General features: G+C 43.0%; 1 protein-coding gene across 2 annotated transcripts in view; it reads left to right on the forward strand.

Annotated features, from left to right (window-relative positions):
• The window catches only part of TBC1D2B (TBC1 domain family member 2B), a 103,180-nt gene extending 94,170 nt beyond the window's left edge, over window positions 1-9,010 (forward strand). For both annotated transcript variants that reach the window (XM_029574938.1, XM_029574939.1), the window contains exon 13: window positions 3,315-9,010. In XM_029574938.1, coding sequence (XP_029430798.1) covers window positions 3,315-3,510 — 196 coding nt within the window. In that variant the 3' untranslated portion in view covers window positions 3,511-9,010. The remainder of the gene's footprint in view (window positions 1-3,314) is intronic.
• Window positions 9,011-19,478: the final 10,468 nt, after the last annotated feature.

The following is a 19,478-nucleotide window of genomic DNA, read 5'->3' on the forward strand; positions in this document are numbered from 1 at the left end:
AAAAGGAAACTGCTGAATCAAAATAAGGCAGCATAAAGTGCCCCTGTAAGTGGAGCAAACTTGATTTAACATCTGCTACATTACACTGACACTGTAGTAACTTAACTTTGATACTACACATTTTTTAAACTACTGTTTTATTTTCAGGAAATAACATTCTCTAAGCGTTGTTTTACAGAAAAAGTGTCCCCACTCACCTCCCAGGTACTACCTGTAAGTGGCCTGAAGGCCTAAGTCCAGCATCAGGCGGAATTAATAAGTTAACCCAAAATAAAAATGTTCCTTTCAGAGAAAATGATGAGAAGGGTTTAAGGTCCAATAATCACAGTACTGACTCCTCAAATCAGCGTACAATGTATTGACCTGCAGTGAAATCAGTGCTATTATTCCGTGTGTATTTTTTTTTTTAGCAAATGAGATACACACAAAGTCAGCGCAAAACAAATATTCACGCAGATATGCTCGCTGGAGGCCTATGCAATAAATCGCACATAAACCCGCATTAATGTGGTGACGCTTGATTGTTTCTCGGTTGAAAGCCTTAAGACAGTAGTGAGTTAGTGGTCTGGGAGTGGAACTGAAAGTAGGTAGAGCAATGTCTAACCCCATGATCCATCAACGACTGCGAGGGAGCTATAATGGCAGATGCCGGTGAGCAGGAGAAATGCAGCAGAGATTTGGAAGGGGCTACAAAAGCACTCACCATGTCTGACTTGTGCCTGTTCCCTCTCCTTTCCTCTCTTCTGGCTTCTGCCGCTTAAAATTTTCGCCCTCCAGATGCTTACATTTAAAACCTTCTCTGACGCACGTGCTAAAAAAAACCCTTACTAAAACCAGCGTGGCTCTCTGCGTTGTCCACGAATAGTTAATTGCCTCTTTTGCATGGCATTAGCATGGACTCATACTAAACCAGCCATGGCTTTTTGTGTGTGCATTTTTTCCGCACTAAGGGCCGGATTTTAAAAAGGTTACGCGGGTCGGGCCTGTTTTCAAAAGGCCCGGCGACGCACGTAAAGCCCCGGGACGCGTGCAAGTCCCGGGGCTTTACTAAAGGGGGCGGGGTGGGGGCGGGGTCAGGCTCCCGGCACAGCGGCCACATGTACGCCCGCCCGCAACCTTTTAAAATCTACCCTTAAGTGCGTTATTACATACGTGCGAAAGATTAGCGCGGGAAAACACGCATAATACTGCACACAAAAAGCCGCAGCAGGTCTACCACAGCTTTTTTTTTTTTTTTTTTTTTAATAACTATCTCTTTATTCCAAGATTCCAGAATTCACAATAACCAGCCCTCAGCAAAGGGCAAAAAACCATACATCTGATAACAGCAATGAAGGCAAAGAAAACAATTCAAAGTCCAACTAAAATGAGTCCAAACTATTTCTGGTGCTTCACATTGTTTTATACCATGACAGGGTTTTCATTTTTAGTTTCCCCCTCCCCACACAGTCCATACATACTCAGCACCTCACTAACACACCGATTCACCAGCCCTCACCCTGCAAAAATGACCCAGTAGCAACTCTACCCCAAAGAAATGAAGAGACATAAAGCACCGGAACCCCTCAACCAATTTTCAGGATCTTGTCCCATAATTGAAAGTGCCCCAGTTGAGAAACCAGTCACTTTGAGTGCTGCAATTCCACGTTAGTGGTATGAAGCATGGATCCTTTCCCAGAGAAAAAGGAGGGAGGTTCCTCACTCATCCAATGACGCAACACTTCCTTCTTCGCCAGCAGCAAGGCAACTGACAAAAACGTCATTCCCCCCCCCCACGAGGTAGCTTCGCCCCTTTATTCACTGCATGCAAATAAATCAGCAGCCCTGACCAAGGCACTGAACAGCCCATCAGTCGATCAATATAGTCACATACTTTGCCCCAATACGCCTGCATTTTATGACAACCTGTAAACATATGGCATAAATGCCTATTCTGCACATTACATTTTAAACACAAATTGATATCCCATAGGTGCAACTTGGCCCCCAGTACCCTGGTGATATACACCCGGTGTAATAATTTTAATTGTGTTTCCCTCATAGCAGCAGATAACAAGTGTTCATATAACAAGGAAAAAGCATAATACATGTCCCTACACTCCACCTCCACACTGAGATCCTCACTCCACAGTTTTGCTAGCTTAAGGACGTGCAACTCTGGCAATTGAGCTTTCAAATGAATCATCCATATTGCAATTTTATTAAATTTAGGGATGATTTCTTGAAAGCTCTCTTCTTCATCTATAGGAGTGATCACCTCGAGATCCCCCTTACAATACTGTTAGACAATAATGACTCCCTTGAAGATAGGCAAAGTGAGAATTAGGGAGATCTCATGTGTCTTGCAGTTGACAAAAAGAGAAAAGACTAGAGGTCTCAGTATCAACCCATTGGCCCAAATCCCTGAACCCTTTACTGGCCCATTCTCGAAATACCTTACATTCCAAGCCCGGTAAAAAAAAAAAAAAAAATCCCTATTACCTAAGATGGTTAAAAGGGGGGATACTATTGGGCTGCGCCCCAATAACTTCCTCCACCAAATCCACACCCTCCTCATGGCTGTGAACCAGAAAGAGGAGCAGGAGACTGTCTGGAAAGAACCACCCCATAGATGAAGTAAATTGCATAGATTGTAAGGAGCAGTCCCCGCTCACATTAACCTTTCACCATCAGATTTAGCATCATCAGGAACCCAATCCTGGAAATGACACAGGAGGCAGGCAGGATTGTACAGCCTCACGTCAGGCACATTTAGATTTAGCATTATCAGGAACCCAATCCTAGAAATGACACAGGAGGCAGGCAGGATTGTACAGCCTCACATCAGGCACATTTAGATTTAGCATTATCAGGAACCCAATCCTAGAAATGACACAGGAGGCAGGCAGGATTGTACAGCCTCACGTCAGGCACATTTAGCCCTCCTTGTTTTTTCCCCAGCCGTAAGGTAACTGGTGCTATCCGTGCTCTTCTGTGACCCCATATGAAGGCTGTTATGATGGTGCGAAATACTGAAATATCCCTATTGCCACAGCTTATTACCTCGTCTCCAATTCCAGTTATCTTGCTGCCTTTGAAGTCCAGAATTTAAAATTTGTTTCTATTCCTAAAAACTGTTTAAACACATATTCGAAGCCACTGGTTGTAGTTTCAGAGGCTGAAAATATTACTTATGAGTCTACTGCATAAAATTGCTAGTAATTAGAATTAAAATAGGTTAATTATTGAAAGGAATACATGCATTTAGACAGTCACCAGCAGCAAGTCTTTCATTGTAATTTCTGTTTATATATATATATTTTTTTTTTCTCCAGAAAACTTATCAATATTGCTTTTGTGGGTATGAATCCCTTCCCCCTGCGTCAGATCCGGAACCGTCGGGCTTACCACTTGGAGAAGGTGCGCCTGGAACTGACAGAATTGGAAGCCATGCGCGAGGACTTCCTGCGGGAACGCGAGACCAGCCCAGAAAGGAGGGATCTCATTAGTGATGATGAAGAAGACAGCTGAAAGCCCCACGATGCATAGAACTGTGTCCAAAGCTTGATCAGGAGGGCGGACGTCACAGCATGGCTCTCTTCCGAACAAAAGCCCTTCCGGGCTGCATGGGATGGGAATATGCAGGATGTATTTCCAGAGCGGTTTCTGCCCTTGCAGCCATGTTACAGAGTCTGCTTAATCTGAGACTCCAAAGGTGTACCGGACTCTTTCAGGGCCCTCGGCCTACCTCTTCCACACAGCTGGATTTAAATAAAAAGCATGGAATAAAATGGAATCCACACTTAACTGTTAAGATCCAATGACGGTAGTTTTGGAATGTGGCTAATTAGTGCTGGATGAGATTCACTGATGCCTGCAGGCACTCAGTTGATAATGAGTGCTGTATTAATTTTTTGTTGAATTGATTTAATCTAGTTTTATGGTAAGTTTTTGGTTTTGTTTTTTTCGCCTTTACCATTATCAGAAGACCCTGGTAATAATGGGCCTGCTGGCTACTTCTTACACTTTATTTTTCCTGTTTCTTACTGCTTTGTTGCTAGGTCAGCATTTTGTACAGAGAAGGATGTGTCTCTCTCCAGGCTGAAATGCCGACACTAGTTTCCACTTTGGAACTATCCATGTATCACATGCCATAAAGTCTGGGTGAGCTTCTCATTGCTCTTTAGAGCAGGGTGGTTGCCACTTGGATACACACAAATAAGTGTCAACAAGCCAGTTGTAGGTGATATCTTTTTCTTGGACTAACTTCACACATCTGTGACTAGCTTTCAAGCTCTGCTCCCTTCATCAGTTCAGTGAACAAGTCCTCAAAAGCCAGTCACAAGTGTATTAAGCTAGTCTAATAATAACATATCATCTGCAGCTTTTGTTGACCTTTATTTCATTGCTCCTTTAAATCCAAGTAAAAGTTAAAGGCAGCAGTGAATATTAATATGTAGTAGTAGATATGGCTCTTTTCCATATCCAAAAAGCGCAATAGCTTAGGGCTGTAATGTGGGATATGTAAATGTTTTATAATATCTTGCAACAAAGCTATAGGCGACTTAGGCTGTATCAGTATTTTACTGAGTCAAAATGGGAGAAGCCCCTTGGTGCTTTTGGCTCTAAATACCTCTTCACTTACAAACATGCTTGCAGTTGATAAACATTTCATATAAATATATAGATATATATGTTCCACAGCCCCTGGAGGGGAGAGTTCTACCCGTTGCATAGCAGCACATACCAGGCTGCACATGTACCAGATTCCAGTTTGAAGTCTCCCCCCTCCCCCACAAACCAAGGACTGATGTGGCAATGACTTGAGTTAGATGGGAGAGGAAAGCCCCTGGTAAAGATGGATGAAGACTCGTGGCGATAGAACCCCCATAAAAACTGGCTTTCATTGAACCAGGAAGTCCTAAAGTAGCAGACAGGAAATGCTGAGTCAAAAAAATAAAAAAAAATCCAACATTCCAAGGGGTCAGCCGAAATAAAGAACAGAATGTGGAATATAGTGCATACCCGAGAAGTGCAGGGGCCAGGGGAGAGCGTTTGTTTGAAAGCTGTTGTGACCCACGCCAGTGCCATTCTGTTGGGATATGTCAAGATGTGAGTACTCTCAATATTATTGTGCAACCTCTTCACCACTCCCCATGGGTTTGCTGGATTGGGGGTTATACTACTTGCTGGGTTTCAGTCAAAAGCAGGAGAAATGTTATTTTCCTTATAGTGAAATTTATTCAATAGGCTTGGTTTTTATAAGCACTTAGCTTAATCCTAGAATTAGAAGAAGTGTTTAAGTGATTAAAATGTCCTTTCTTTGCTATACATGACTTCTGGCGATCCAGGTTACTTGGAAGAATGAGAAATTTAAGTTGGTTGTCTACAGCTGCTTTATAACTTTTGAGTCCTCCAGAACGATCAGATTTTGATACACTGAGGACTTCTTCCAACTAGTGAAAATGGGGTAGAAAGCCTCTAATTGATTCTTGACCTGTGGTCCTCAGTCTGTTATCTTGCTAGTACTTTGAATGCAGATATTGCATTTTTAAAAAGTCTTAACCATAGCTTAACTCTAGCAACTTGCTACATGACTGTAAAAAAAAAAAAAAAAAAAAACTTGCAAAAATTTTTTACTACAGTTTATATATGCACAACAGTACAATCAAATTAGTATTTGAGAAATCAGAGGATTTTTTTCTTCTGTTAATATCTGTATTTTGAGGAGCTGGTCTCCAGTGGCCAAGTGTGTGATATAATGTCCTGTTTTTTCTTTGTGTGTGAAACAGTATCCATCCATTCCAAGCTCAGTATTGACTTTGATGCTTCAGGCCTTGTGTGTTCAGAGGTGAATGTCTTCGCTCTCACCAGCTCACTGTTTGCTGCCCTTAGGAGCTGCTCAGATTGATCTATTGAAAATCATCATGTTACAGGGAGTGTACAAGTTGTTAACTTTTTGGTTTATTTTTAAACAGGTTAACAGCCCTTCACTACTCCCAACTCCACTTCCCAAAGGGATTTCCCACCAGGGGATTATCCACGTTTCCTCCCCTCCAAATCCTAAAACAGCTTTCCTAAAAATGTATTTTTTTTTTTAATTACTATGTGTCAGCTGAAATGTCCATGGTAATGGAGCATCCCTAAAGAGGAATTAATGGGTAAGATTTTTTTGACACTTCAAATCAGACCAAATTTTTTTTTTTATTAAAATGTTCTTCAGAACTGAAAATTTGCCCAACCTGATTATATCACATGTACTTAATTATAGAATAAAATAGTCATAGAGCAAGTACAAAAACATTTGTATTACAATTCATTTTTTCTCTGTGATTAATAGTCCAAGGTTGCGTACAGAGTAAAAGTGGCTTTTTTTTTTTTTCATGTCAGCGGTGTGAAAGGCTTGTGCCAGGGGATCTCCGGTGACTGAGGTGGCCTGCACAGCGCCATAGAGTGGATTCAGAAAAACCAGGCCAGTTTCTGATGGCTTTCATTCTAATGAAGAAGCCACGTTTCTTAAGCCCTTCCTTGGTCCAGTTCAGCAGTGTGCATTCTACAAACAATTTTGTCTTTACCTGATTTCTGATGCAAATTAATTAGTAATAAATGCATTAAAAAGAATGCTGATAGGGTGGGGTGGGAGGAGAAAGACAGACCCTATTCTGGAAGTGAAGGAAATTCCACAGTAAATCAGCCTTACTGTTTGCCTGTGGGAAGATAAGAGGATGTCAGGAACTTCCTGTGACTGAGCAGCCTCCTTCACACAATGCACCCCCCACTGTATGATGATAGGGCTCTGTGGGGAGGCTGTTTCCATTTTTTTCAAAGGAGAATAAAGAGAGAGTGATGCTTACTCAGGATTTTGCTTTCTTTTAATATTCCTGTTTTAAAGATTAACATGATGCACATTATTGCCATGTATGATTGCACAGTGTATGTGTGTCGCTATATTTTCTAGTCAATAACCATACCTTTCGGTGAGCTCCAGTCCTTTAGAGATGGTCCTGTTTTTATTTTGTTTTGTTTTTTTAAACACCTAGCCTTAAGCATTCTGGGATTTGTCTGCAGAGAGTACCGCACTACAAAATCCAGAATGCTTAGCTATGGGAGTTGGAATACTTTCTGCTTCCATTGGTGGATAGAAGTTGACATTTATTGCTTCGAGTGGTCGTGCTGTCATTTCAGATCTGTTTTTTCGCTATAGCCTTTGGGAAGAATTGGGACACTTTTTTCCCTAGAATATAATTCTGCGATGCTACGAGTTGTATTGATTTTCCCCCATCAAGTGCATTTATCAAAGTGCTGCACAGCGAAAATGACTGAAACAAATTTTATCAGATTTATAAATTTCAGTACAGGAACCACTTACCATGAACAGGTGAAATTACAACTTTGTAGTTGAGGGCCTGATTTTGAATTTACAGTAAAAGATAAATAGGTTGTATTTAATGGAGAATTTTCAGGGCACAGTTATTTGATGATGGGGACAAGTGCTTCAAAGTGAATGACCAAACATACTGGGTGTTTTTTGTTTATAATGCATATTCAGTAGTTTTACATTTCTTCACTACAGTTAACTTTTGAGTAACCTTTATTTTGTAAAATATTTCCAGATTATATAGATCTTGTATATGCAAAATGTTATGTATTATGCATGAGTATTAATGTAAACTGAACCACTAAATGAATCTGTGCAAATTATTCTTCATCTACTATTTATGCATGGCTCTGGTGACCAGCAAAAAAAACCTAATAAACATGTTGTTACAGAAATGTAATGCACTGCAGGTATGACTACCTAATATTCCAGATCCCGCTATACAGGGTATGCACTTCTGGTTAGGTCTCTTAGCTAAATGAACCGTACATTGAGGGTCCATTTTCAGCCGCTTTATCCGGCTAACTGGCAGAATATATTCAGCACTGCGGTCGCGCCACTGAATATATCCGGCTATCCTTAGTATATCTCTGTGGCCCAACCAGAGTTAGATAAGTTTTGGGGTTAACGCTGAATATCATTATTAGCCGCTCTTCCCCAGAATGCCCCTGTTCCCCTCCCCCCACCACCCCCACACACACACCCCCTTATGTGACTAAATTCTAGCCAGATAAGTCACTGAATATGCTTTTGAATATCAACCTCTGTATGTACTAGTTCAATAGTAAAAGAACAGAGGTTGCTTGTGTTTGAGCTTTACTAGGTAATAAGTAGCAAACTCTCTTCACATGCAAACTGTGTCAGTTTAGATAAGGGAGATAGCAGGAGAACAGAGGCCACAATTCTCTCTCCTGAACAAAATCCCTTACTTTATCTGATTGCATTCATTGTATGTACAAGATGATGATTTCCTAAAAGCCAATACAGGCAACCGTCAGTGACTGAAAACATACAGAATGCTTGCTGATGAAGATAATCTTTTTTTTTTTTTTTTTAAGTTTCAACCACATTTTTTTAGAGAATTATTTTATCAAAATAAAAAAAAACCCAGGAAAAAATTGCTATTTTATTATTTGGCAGTGTATTACTTGGTTATAAAACTAGCTTTGCATGGGTTATTCCCAAGCTGTTATTTTTTTTCAGAGCTTTTCTTAGCTCTGCGTTCACAGGAATGTTACAAATGTTTTCAACTCTCCTGCAAATAAGATGAAACATAAGAATAGCCAGGTGGCTTCCTACCTGCAAACACAAACTGACTGAAAAACAATGAAATTTTTTAATTTTGCTAAATAAATTGTTCCTGCCAATTATAGCTAGAACTTGGTAAATACTAATAATGTTGTGTAACGAGGAGTGCAGTTAACAAGCCTAGGAAAATCTGTTGTACTCGGTAGTTGCAGAGTTTGCTGTTTCTGGGAAATGGAAAGTCCGCTGTGATTGAATGTTTTTGTTTTTACAACAGTATGTCTTCTCTTAGTGCCATGTTCATGTCAGGGTGAGGCCATTACATTAAAAGCATTTACAGGTACAAAACATTCCAGATTTTGTAAAGTGTTATAAAACAAAAGAAAATAAACCGTGTATTTCTTCTCAGTTTTTGATTTGCTTCTATTTTTTGTACATCTCTCTGTAACCCTAAGTTTGTGCATTGACATCTCTCTTCCCCTTTCATTTTCCTCACCTCAACTCCAGACAGCATGTCTGCTGGGTAGCACAGGGATCCCTTGCTGGGCTGGAGCAATGTCTCTTCCAAGGCAATCAATCCGTACTGAGATGGTTAGAGTAAAGCAGCCATCTTTCTTCCCTGTTGGGGCTCCAGCAGGTCACCTCCAAGGCTATCAGCAGTCTCAAACTGGAGCCTGCTGCACAGCGTTATGGCCCGAGCTGTGGAGAAGACTCACACGTTGACATTTTATGCAGTGCCTAACCCGAGTCTGCATGCTGTAGCCAAATTATTTTTCCTGAGGAATGGGTTGTAGTAGGTGAGTAATTTTAGGAATAAATCATTTTTGTCTTTGGAGAATTATTTTTTATTCTTGCATCCTAGCGTTTTGATGAATGCTACCCGGGGACCAATAAGCAACATTAACTCAAAGCCCAGCTGTCAGAAGGGCTTTTCCTCTGTCAACAGCTTAGTTGAAAGTGGTGTTTGCTGTCTTCCATACCATACCAAGATGAAATGAAAAATGTTTTGTTGGGTATAAGATTTACCTGCTGTTTGCTGCAGGAGCATCAGAATAAATATACTAAAAGACCCCAAAACCTAATGTACAGTACAGTGGCGTAGCCAGAATTGATTTTTTGGGTGGGCACAAGGTTAACATGGGTGGGCTGTAGGCATGCAGGTCTACTAGTTGTTTTTTTACTGATAAATAATGCCAAATTATGCAGCATAGCATTCACATCTACGCCTAAGTATGAGGTTTACTTAATGATACAAACATAATTCACGGTGATTTGTCTTACTTTAGCCTTCTTATTATTACGATTTTATACACGGCTCCTACCTGTCCATAAATTTTGAGAGAGCGGTTGTGTTGCTTATATTTAAATTGCTAACATCTCAAAATATAGATATATATTTTTACCTTTGTTGTCTGATCTTTGTATTTTTCTAATCAGTTGGTCCTGGTCTCTTTTTCCCATTTTTTTTCCCTTATAGCTCATTTCCTAATTCCTTTTCAGTGTCTTTCTTCTATTACTGTCTTCTTCCCTTCCACACACACACACACACACACACACACACACACATACACGCTTTCTCTCACAGACTCCCTCTCACACACTCAAGCTGTCACTCTCATATGCTCTCCCCCCCCCACCCCCACCCCCCCACAAGCTCACATTCAAGTTCTCACTTTCTCACCCCTCCCCAGGCTTATATTCTTATGCACACACGGATGCACATCCAGGCACCCATTCTCACCCACACACATAAACCCAGGCACCCATTCTCACCCACAAACCCATGCTCCCAGTCTCACCCACACATATTCAAGCTCCCATTCTCATCCATACATATACACATTTAAGGTACTATTCTCACCCACACATACACACATTCAAGCACCCATTCTTATCCACATATTCAAGCTCCCATTCTCACCCACCCACAAACCCAGGCTCCCATTCTCAACCACACATACACACATTCGAGCTCCCATTCACCCACATATTCAAGCTTCCATTCTCACCCACATACACACCCAGGCTCCAGTTTTCACCCACACACACTCCCATTCTCATCCACACATACACATTCAAGCACGTGCACAGCTTCCGCTTTCTCCCCCAGAGCAGGAAGATCAGCTGCCTCTCCTGCTGCCACCGGACTCCTGCTATCTTTGGGCGTTGGGCGGTATGGCCCGCCGACCTTCCTGTCGGGGGGGGGGGGGGGGAGCGGAAGCGCAGCGCACAACGTCCGCTTCCTCCCTCCCCAAGCAGGAAGATCGGCCCGACACCCGAAGATAGCAGGAGGCCGGTGGCAGCAGGAGAGGCAGCTGATCTTCCTGCTTTGGGGGAGAAAGCGGAAGCTGTGCGCAGCGCTTCCGCTCCCCCCCCCCCCCCGAACAGGAAGACCGGTTGGCCATACGGCCGCAGCAGCGCTTCCCCATGTGTGCCGTGATGGCGCGCGAGGCGTGGGTTCTCTTGTTCGCTGTCGCGGGGATGGGATCCCGCGACAGCCTTGCAGTTCCGGTGCTAGTTGGGTGGGCCTGGGTCTAAGTTGGGTGGGCACCTGCCCACCCAGGCCCACCCGTGGCTACGCCACTGGTACAGTAACATCCATGTGTAATCATTTTAGATTGTTCCAATAAAAGTATGACAGTTTCCAAATTAGTCTTGCTTGGGATCAGTACAGCCACAAGCATTTTAATTCACACACTCAAATGGCAGGTTTTCACTCTGTACAAAACAAATTATTGTCATAATAGTAATGATGATGGTGTTTGGACTAGGATGGCATACAAGGACATAAGCTATGCCATGCTGTCAGACCAAAGGGTCTATTGAGCCCAGCATCCTGTCTGACAGTGGCCAGTCTGGATCCCAAATACCCAGCAGAACCAAAGAGAGGAGATCCATTCCTTGTTGCTCACCCCCAGGGATAAGCGGTGGCTTTCACAAATCAACCTGGTTAATAATGGTTTATGGACTTTAGCTTGGCCAAACCCCTTTTAAACCCAACTGTGCTAGATGATTTGGTCACATCCTCCAGCAACAAATTCCACAGCTTTATGTTACTTTGAGTGGAAAAAAATTTTTTGATTTGTTTTAAATCTGCTACCTCTTAGTTTCATAGAGTGTCTGTTAGCCTTAATACTATTTGGAACAATAACCATTCCCTGTTTACGTGTTCCACTCCACTCTTGATTTTATAAACCTCTTATGTTCCCTCTGTCGTCTTCTCCAAGCTGAGTAGCCCTGGCCTGTTTAGCCTTTCTTCGATAGGCATCTGATCCATCCCTTATATTGTTGTTGCCCTTCTCTATTCCCTTTCTAGTTCCACTTTATTTTTAGATGGGGTGAATTGCATGCAGTAGACTAGGTGCAGTCATACCATGGATTGATATTAGAGGTGGTATGATATTTATTCTCCATTGCTTTTAGAATCATTACTAACATTCAGTTGGCTTTCTTTGACAGCCTCTGCACACAACGTATTGTCCACAGTAACTCCAAGATCCTTTTCCTGAGTGGTTACTAATAGTACAGGACCCAGCATTGTGTATCAACTGTATAGTTGGGATTATTTTCCCCTCTGAGCATCACTTTGCACTTGTCCATATTAAATTTCATCTAGATGCCCATTCCTCTAGTCTAATAAGGTCCTTCTGCAGTTCCCCACCATCCACCTGTGTTTTAAGAGCTTTGAATAATTCTGTATTGTTTACAAATTTGATCACCTCCTTTGATCCCTTTTCTAGCTCATTTATGAATACAAGTCCTAGTCCAGATCTCTGGAGTACTCCATTGTTTACCTTTCTACAAAAAAACAAGAAGTCTTGGGAAAACTGGAGGCCAATGGCAATGTTTGTCATGTGTGGGAGCTCCATACATTTTTACTGGTTTGCATACCAAAATAGAAATCACAGGCATTTTGTTTCAATCGTACCTCAAGTGCCCCCTCATCTAATTGGACTGTAAGACATTTGCCAAAAAATCTCTGTGGTTATCCCCCAGACTTGTCTTCTGCCATGATTAACTACATATTTTATGTGAACTATTCTGTACTGTAGTGAACTTCTAGTTCCAGCAGCCAGACATTATGGAGCCTCCTTATCGGCACAAAAACTATGCAACCAATGAAGCTAAATTTCTTAAATGATAATGCTACAATGTCTTTGTGAGCATCAGCAAAATAACTCAGTTCCTTTTTTGATTGTGAAGTATTTTAAATTCTCAAAGTTCTCATTTTTATCATTTTTTTAAAATGTATTTATGAGTTTTCAATAATCCAAACTTGTACAATTAGGGGCAGATTTTAAAACCTGCGTGTGGGCACAGATTTGTTCGCACAACCCGGCGCAAACAAATCTACGCCCGATTTTATAACATGCGCGCGCAGCTTATAAAATCCAGGCTCGGCGTGCGCAAGGGGGTGCACAATTGTGCAACTTGCGTGCACCGAGCCGTGCAGCCTGCCTCCATTCCCTCTGCCCCCCTGCACCTTTCCCTCCCTTCCTCTACCTAACCCACCCCCCAGCCCTACCTAGAACCCCCCTTACCTTTGTTGAAGTTACGCCTGCCAACGGCCGGCCCGCAATCCCAGGCACAGGCCGCGCCCCGGGAAATACGTGCGTCCCGGGGCGCACGCAGGGGCAGCTTTTCGGGGGTAACGTGCGTAACCCTTTGAAAATCTGCCCCTTAGTTTGCAAAAAAAGAAAAACATGGTTTGGTAACCTACAAAAATAATATTAAGCAATATAATACATACATATTATAATTTTACAGGAAAAACAAATCTTATTTGGTACCAAATCCATTATCATATCAAAACAAATTGAGAGTGAAATGCATAATGGTGGAAAACTAAAGGGAGAGATTACTAAACTTTTAAATCAAGAGCAGGGCTGATTAGCATATTCTATGTTGCTAACTAGACACTGGGGATGAAGTTGTTATTTTCCTTTGTTCAAGGAAATGTTTTAATTGTTCGGATATGAAAAAAATATAAAGGTCCTCTTGTTTCTTAATTAAGCTTTTACATGGAAATCGCAGTGTAAATGAGAAACCCATTGATATTACTTCTTGGCAGTATGCCAAAAAGGCTGTACGCCTAACTTGCGTAGATATTGCTAGGTCAGGGAAAATCTTAGTTGTTTTTTCCAAAAAATTTATGGGGTATTTATTGAAATATTTTTCACTCATTTTAATCTTTATTGTTGCAATTTTTTAATGCATTTAGTTTTTTTAATCTCAGACTATACCTGTGAGTTTTCAATTATATAGTATAAACTATGCTTAAACTGAGGGGTCCATTTTGAACCAATAGACAGTTGCACAGCTCAGCTATTGGCATAGACCATTCCAGGTGCACTAAAACAGTGTCAATGGCCAAGTCTGTGGGCAAACACCAGAAAGCTCTGGGCCGCAGCTGAACAGGCTTTCGCTGGCTCCAGAAGAGAGGTTTTTTTTTCATGAGTCTGTGCTGGCAGGAAGAAAGAAGAGCAGTCCTGCCTGTTTAGTGCAGCGTTGGAAGGAGTATGAGCTTCATCCCTGGGCCTGGCCCAAGGAGCTGAAGCAGCATCAGACAGTGCAGCCAGGAAAAAAAAAGGCATCCTGTTGGCTGTGCAGGAAGAGGTGACTGCTGCATGTGTATGAGAAAAGTGAGTGAGCATGAGTGGAGTGTGAGAGACAGTGAACATGTGACAGTGTTGAGAGTATGCATATGACTGGAGAAAGTATGTGAAAACATTCCCCTTTTTACTCAACAACCCTCCACCCCCAATAATCCATGACAATCTTGGGATCATTAGAAATCAAAAGGTCCCAGGTATGATTAAAGGTGGACACTAACCTTTGTCAGGAAAAAAAAATAAGTTTTACAGTCTTGTGGCAGATTGTGAGGCAAGCATGGCAGATACATTAAATTTAGTTTCAAAGGCCACAGATCGGACACCAAGTGAGTGTAGAGTTTAGAAGGAAACAGATCAGCTAAGAGTATGCTACAGTTGGAGTCTGCCCTTTTCTCTGTCTTTAGCATCCCCATACATCCAGACTGTCTACTACACCTAAAAAAAATCCCAACTGTAGTGTGACAACCAAATATATTCAAAACTACACCCTACCTCATAATAATATGGACAAAAAATAGGACTATCAATACAAAATATATGGTGGAATGTCCAAAATAGTACCATGCAGGTTACCATGGACTACTGTTATAATCGTCAACACCCACTTGGTCATGGATTACTGGGGGTGGTGTTAGGATCTCTGGGCGGAGTTAGCAATCTGATGAAATCTGCTGTTAGACTTCAGAGTGCAATCTGTTCTTATAGGCTCCTAAAGAAGGAGGAGTCAGCAATCTTGTGTCTCAGATATCGTCTTGCTAAGGAGTAGCAATCTGTAATGAATCTGATATAGTTGTGGGTGGATCCCTGGGCTGGTGGCAGATGACCACGTCCCGGGGAGGATATCCCGAAAGGGACCACCAGCTAGGCTTGAGTAGGGAGACAGACACACATTAGTTTTTTTTATTAAACAGGTTTTTGAAACCACCAGAGGTGGCAGTAGTGAGCTGATATGCCTGGCAGGGCTGTAGTCCCTCAGGTACTGGAACAGCGATCCAGGATGGCTGAGCTGTTGAGAAACTGTAGAAAGTGAGTAGGCAGAGTTCATGAACAGAACTAGATGACAACAACTCACATAAGGTCTCAAGGAAGCTCAGGAGCTGGAAAGGTTTAGGCCCTCAAGGAGCGAGTACCTGGTTCCAGGGAAAGCTCTGAGAGAGCGATGGTAACTCACAATTGTTTGTAGCAGCAATAGCTTCCAAGCAGTAGAGAATCTTCAGAGTGTCCAGGAACATGGGCCCTCGAAGAACGAGTACCAGTTCCTATCTGTAATCTGAAAGTAAAGAAAAAGAGCGAGGCCCCCGAGGAGCGGGTACCTCTGGTTAGTCCGAGGAAGCAGAGAAGCTTGGGAGGTGTAGCCGAAGCAATCCCCAACCCTTGCTAACTCACAGGCTGATACAGTACAGTGCGCTCCGATGGAGCGCACTGTTAGCTTCCTCTTGGACGCTCGTTTTCCCTTACCCCTTATTCAGTAAGGGGAGGAAAACGCGCGTCCAACCCGCAGCACCTAATAGCACCCTCAACATGCAAATGCATGCAAATGCATGTTGATGACCCTATTAGGTATGCTCGTGATTCAGAAAAGTGCCGACCTTTGGGTCAGTGCTAATTTCTTCCGGCACCGGGAAAGTGCACAGAAAAGCAGTAAAAACTGCTTTTCTGTGCACCCTCCGACTTAATATCATAGCGATATTAAGTCGGAGGTCCCGAAGAGTAAAAAAAAAAAAAAAATTTTAATTCAGCCCGCGGCTGTCGGGCCGAAAACCGGATGCTCAATTGTGCCGGCATCTGGTTTCCGAGCCCGTGGCTGTCAGCGGGCTCGAGAACCGAAACCCGCTGACAGCCACCGCTCCTGTCCAAAAAGAGACGCTGCCTCTTTTTACCACCGGACCTAATTTAAATAAATTAACTTACTGTATCACGTGCACAGGAGAATGTCCTGTGCATGCAGGGAGAGCGGGCGCTCGCCCGCTCTCCCGTGTTTTTTTACTGTATTGGCCCGTCAGTTAGATAGTGAAAATAGAGACCTTTAAATAGTGGAAGCGGATGACGTCATCTCAGGGGGACGCCCCTGAGGTTCACGCTCTTGCTGGTACTTCAATCAGAGCGTGCGTGCCCTAGGTCTTCAGGCAACATGGCAGATCTGCAAAGTCGAGCCGGTCCGGGGATGCCGGAGGGAGATGGCATGGAGATGCCGCGGCAGCCAGCCGTCCATCAGACCCGCAGGGAGTCGCCACAGAGGTAAAGAGGGCAGAGTGAGGACGTCGAGCAGCGACGGTCGCAACAGGTGGAGGTTGAGTGAGGAAAAAGGGGAATGTTTGCACAAACTTTTTTCTCTCATACACCCCGATCTTTGTCTAATCTACTCTTAAAAGCCTCCAGTGAAAGAGATTCCTCCACCTACCATGGAAATTACTTAACTACTCTTATTAGAAAAGTCTTTCTAATATCTTACTTAAATCTATTATATTGCAATTTAAGTATAATTATGTTGCAAATTAAGTAAAAAAAAAAAAAAAAAGGGGAAGTGATTGTCCCCTTGTACAGGGCCTTGGTGAGGCTCAGTTCTGGAGACCGTATCTCCAAAGGGACAGAGACAGGATGGAGGCGGTCCAGAGAAGGGCGACCAAAAAGGTGGATGGTCTTCATCGAATGATTTTTGAGGAGAGATTGAAGAATCTAAATATGTACACCCTGGAGGAAAGGAGGAACAGAGGTGATATGATGCAGACTTTCAGATAGTTGAAAGGTTTTAATGATCCAAAGACAATGACAAACCTTTTCCGTTGGAAAAAAAATCAGCAGAACCAGGGGTCACGATTTGAAGCTCCAAGGAGGAAGACTCAGAAACAATGTCAGGAAGTATTTCTTCACAGAGAGTGTGGTGGATGCCTGGAATGCCCTTCCGGAGGAAGTGGTGTAGACTAAAACTGTGAAGGACTTCAAAGGGGCGTGGGATAAACACTGTGGGGCGGATTTTAAAAGGGTTAAGCGCGTAACCCTTAAAAAAAAAAAAACCCTGTGTGTACAAGCCCCAGGACGCGCGTATGTCCTGGGGCTTGCAAAAAAGGGGCAGTCCGGGGGCGGGGCATGGCCTGAGGTAAGGGGGGCGTTCTAGGTAGGGCTGGGGGTCAGGTTAGGGAGGGGAAGGTGCCGGGGGGCGGAAAGAAAGTTCCCTCCGAGGCTGCTCTGATTTCGGAGCGGCCTTGAAGGGAATGGAGGCAGGGTGTGCGGCTCGGCCCGCGCAAGTTGCACAATTGTGCACCCCCTTGCACGCGCCAACCCTAGATTTTATAACATGCGCGTGGCTGCGTGCGCATGTTATAAAATTGGGCATAGATTTGTTTGCGCCGGGTTGCACGAATAAATATGCGCCCACGTGCAGGTTTTAAAATCTGCCCCTGTGGATCCATAAAGTCTAGAGGATGTGAATGAAGAGTGGGAGGCTTGTGGGAAAGACTGCTACTCCCTGGAGATAATACCCTTATTCAATAGACATACACACGGTAAATGCAACTCCAACAGTGCTCTATGCTTCAATGACGAGGAAATGTGAAAAAAAAAAAGGATTTGCATTCACAAAAAATGCAGGGAGTAGCTTGCTTGTTACGGCGGTTACTACCCCAAACCAAACAAGCCTGATGCTTCACTTTCAATGCATATCCAGTATTGCTCCCTGCTTCAATGGCAGGGGGAATGAAGAAAAGATGATTTTTATATTGCGACAACAACCAACAAGGACTGAATTCCACATTCTGGGTAAACAACTAAGCATGGGTGAGGCTTGCTTGCTACGGCGGTTACTACCCGAATCAATTAAGCATGATACTTCACTTTCAATACATTCCAGAGAACCTCTCTGCTTCAACGGCAGACGGAAATGAAGAAAAGTGGATTTATATTCAGATAACAAGCAACAAGGACTGAATTGCACAGGTTGGGTAAACAAATAAGCGTGGGAGTAGCTTGCTTATTGCGGCGGTTACTACCCCTAACCAATTGAGCTAGATACTTCACTTAGAAGCAGTCAAGCACTGCTCTCTACATTAATGGCATGGGTGGAAGGGAAATAGAACCAAAGGTTACATTAATGGCGAGGGTGCAAGGGAAATAGAATCAAAAGGTTACATTAATGGTGGGGGTGGAAGGGAAATAGAACTAAAAGGTTACTAAAGGCCAAGAGTAACATAAGAATGAGAGAGAAAAAAAAATGTGGGAAGCTTGCTGGGCAGACTGGATGGGCTATTTGGTCTTGTTCTGCCGTCATTTCTATGTTAAGTCCTTTTATGTCTTTTCCTAACTCCAGTGGAGATGGAGAGCATATTCTGGTTTATGTGTGCTGTTCTTGTTTTTCATTATCTTTAATAGAAGGCAGGGAATAACTAACCTTAACCAATTAAGCTTTCATGATTTTGACACAACTGCTACATTGCTCTCTGCTTCGGCAGAGAGGAAAAAAGGGGAATTGGATACTGACGACAGCCAACACTGGGCTCTGACTTTTATGGGCCAGGCTATTGAAATGCAGATATTAGGGAAAAAGTGCAGGACTGCTCCAGCCAAGTCCAAAAGAAAGCACGATCAAGCAGCATTGTCTGAATTATCAAGAAGGCTGCTCATCCCGTAAAAATGTTGCTAGCAGTAATTTTGTTATGAGTTTGAAAGTTGCTTGGTTTTGATTATAAATATTACTACCCTTAACATAAGGCTTGGGGTAACTGGCATGGAGCAACAAAACACAGTGGGTAACCTGCATGGAGCAGCAGTTTCTACCATACGGGCCGATACAGTACAGTGCACTGTTAACCCGCGTTTAGACGCACGTTTTCAACACACTAGCTTTACCCCTTATTCAGTAAGGGATCGAAAATGCGTGTCCAACCCCCCCAAAACTAATAGCACCCGCAACATGCAAATGCATGTTGATGGCCCTATTAGTTATTCCCGCACGATTGTGCAGCCAAGCTGCACATTTTACTTTCAGAAATTAACGCCTACCCAATGGTAGGCATTAATTTCTGCCGGCGCCGGGAAAGTTTACAGAAAAGCAGTAAACACTGCTTTTCTGTACACCCTCTGACTTAATATGATAGCAATATTAAGTCAGAGGTCCCAAAGTAAAAACAAATTTAAAATGGGCCCGCGGCTCGCGGGTTTGAAACCGGACGCTCAATTTTGCTGGCGTCCGGTTTCCGAACCCGTGGCTGTCAGCGGGTTTCAGAACCGATGCCGGCAAAATTGAGCGTCAGCTGTCAAACTCGCTGATA

The sequence above is a fragment of the Rhinatrema bivittatum genome, chromosome 13 (assembly GCF_901001135.1).
Source record: "Rhinatrema bivittatum chromosome 13, aRhiBiv1.1, whole genome shotgun sequence".
NCBI lineage: Eukaryota > Metazoa > Chordata > Amphibia > Gymnophiona > Rhinatrematidae > Rhinatrema > Rhinatrema bivittatum.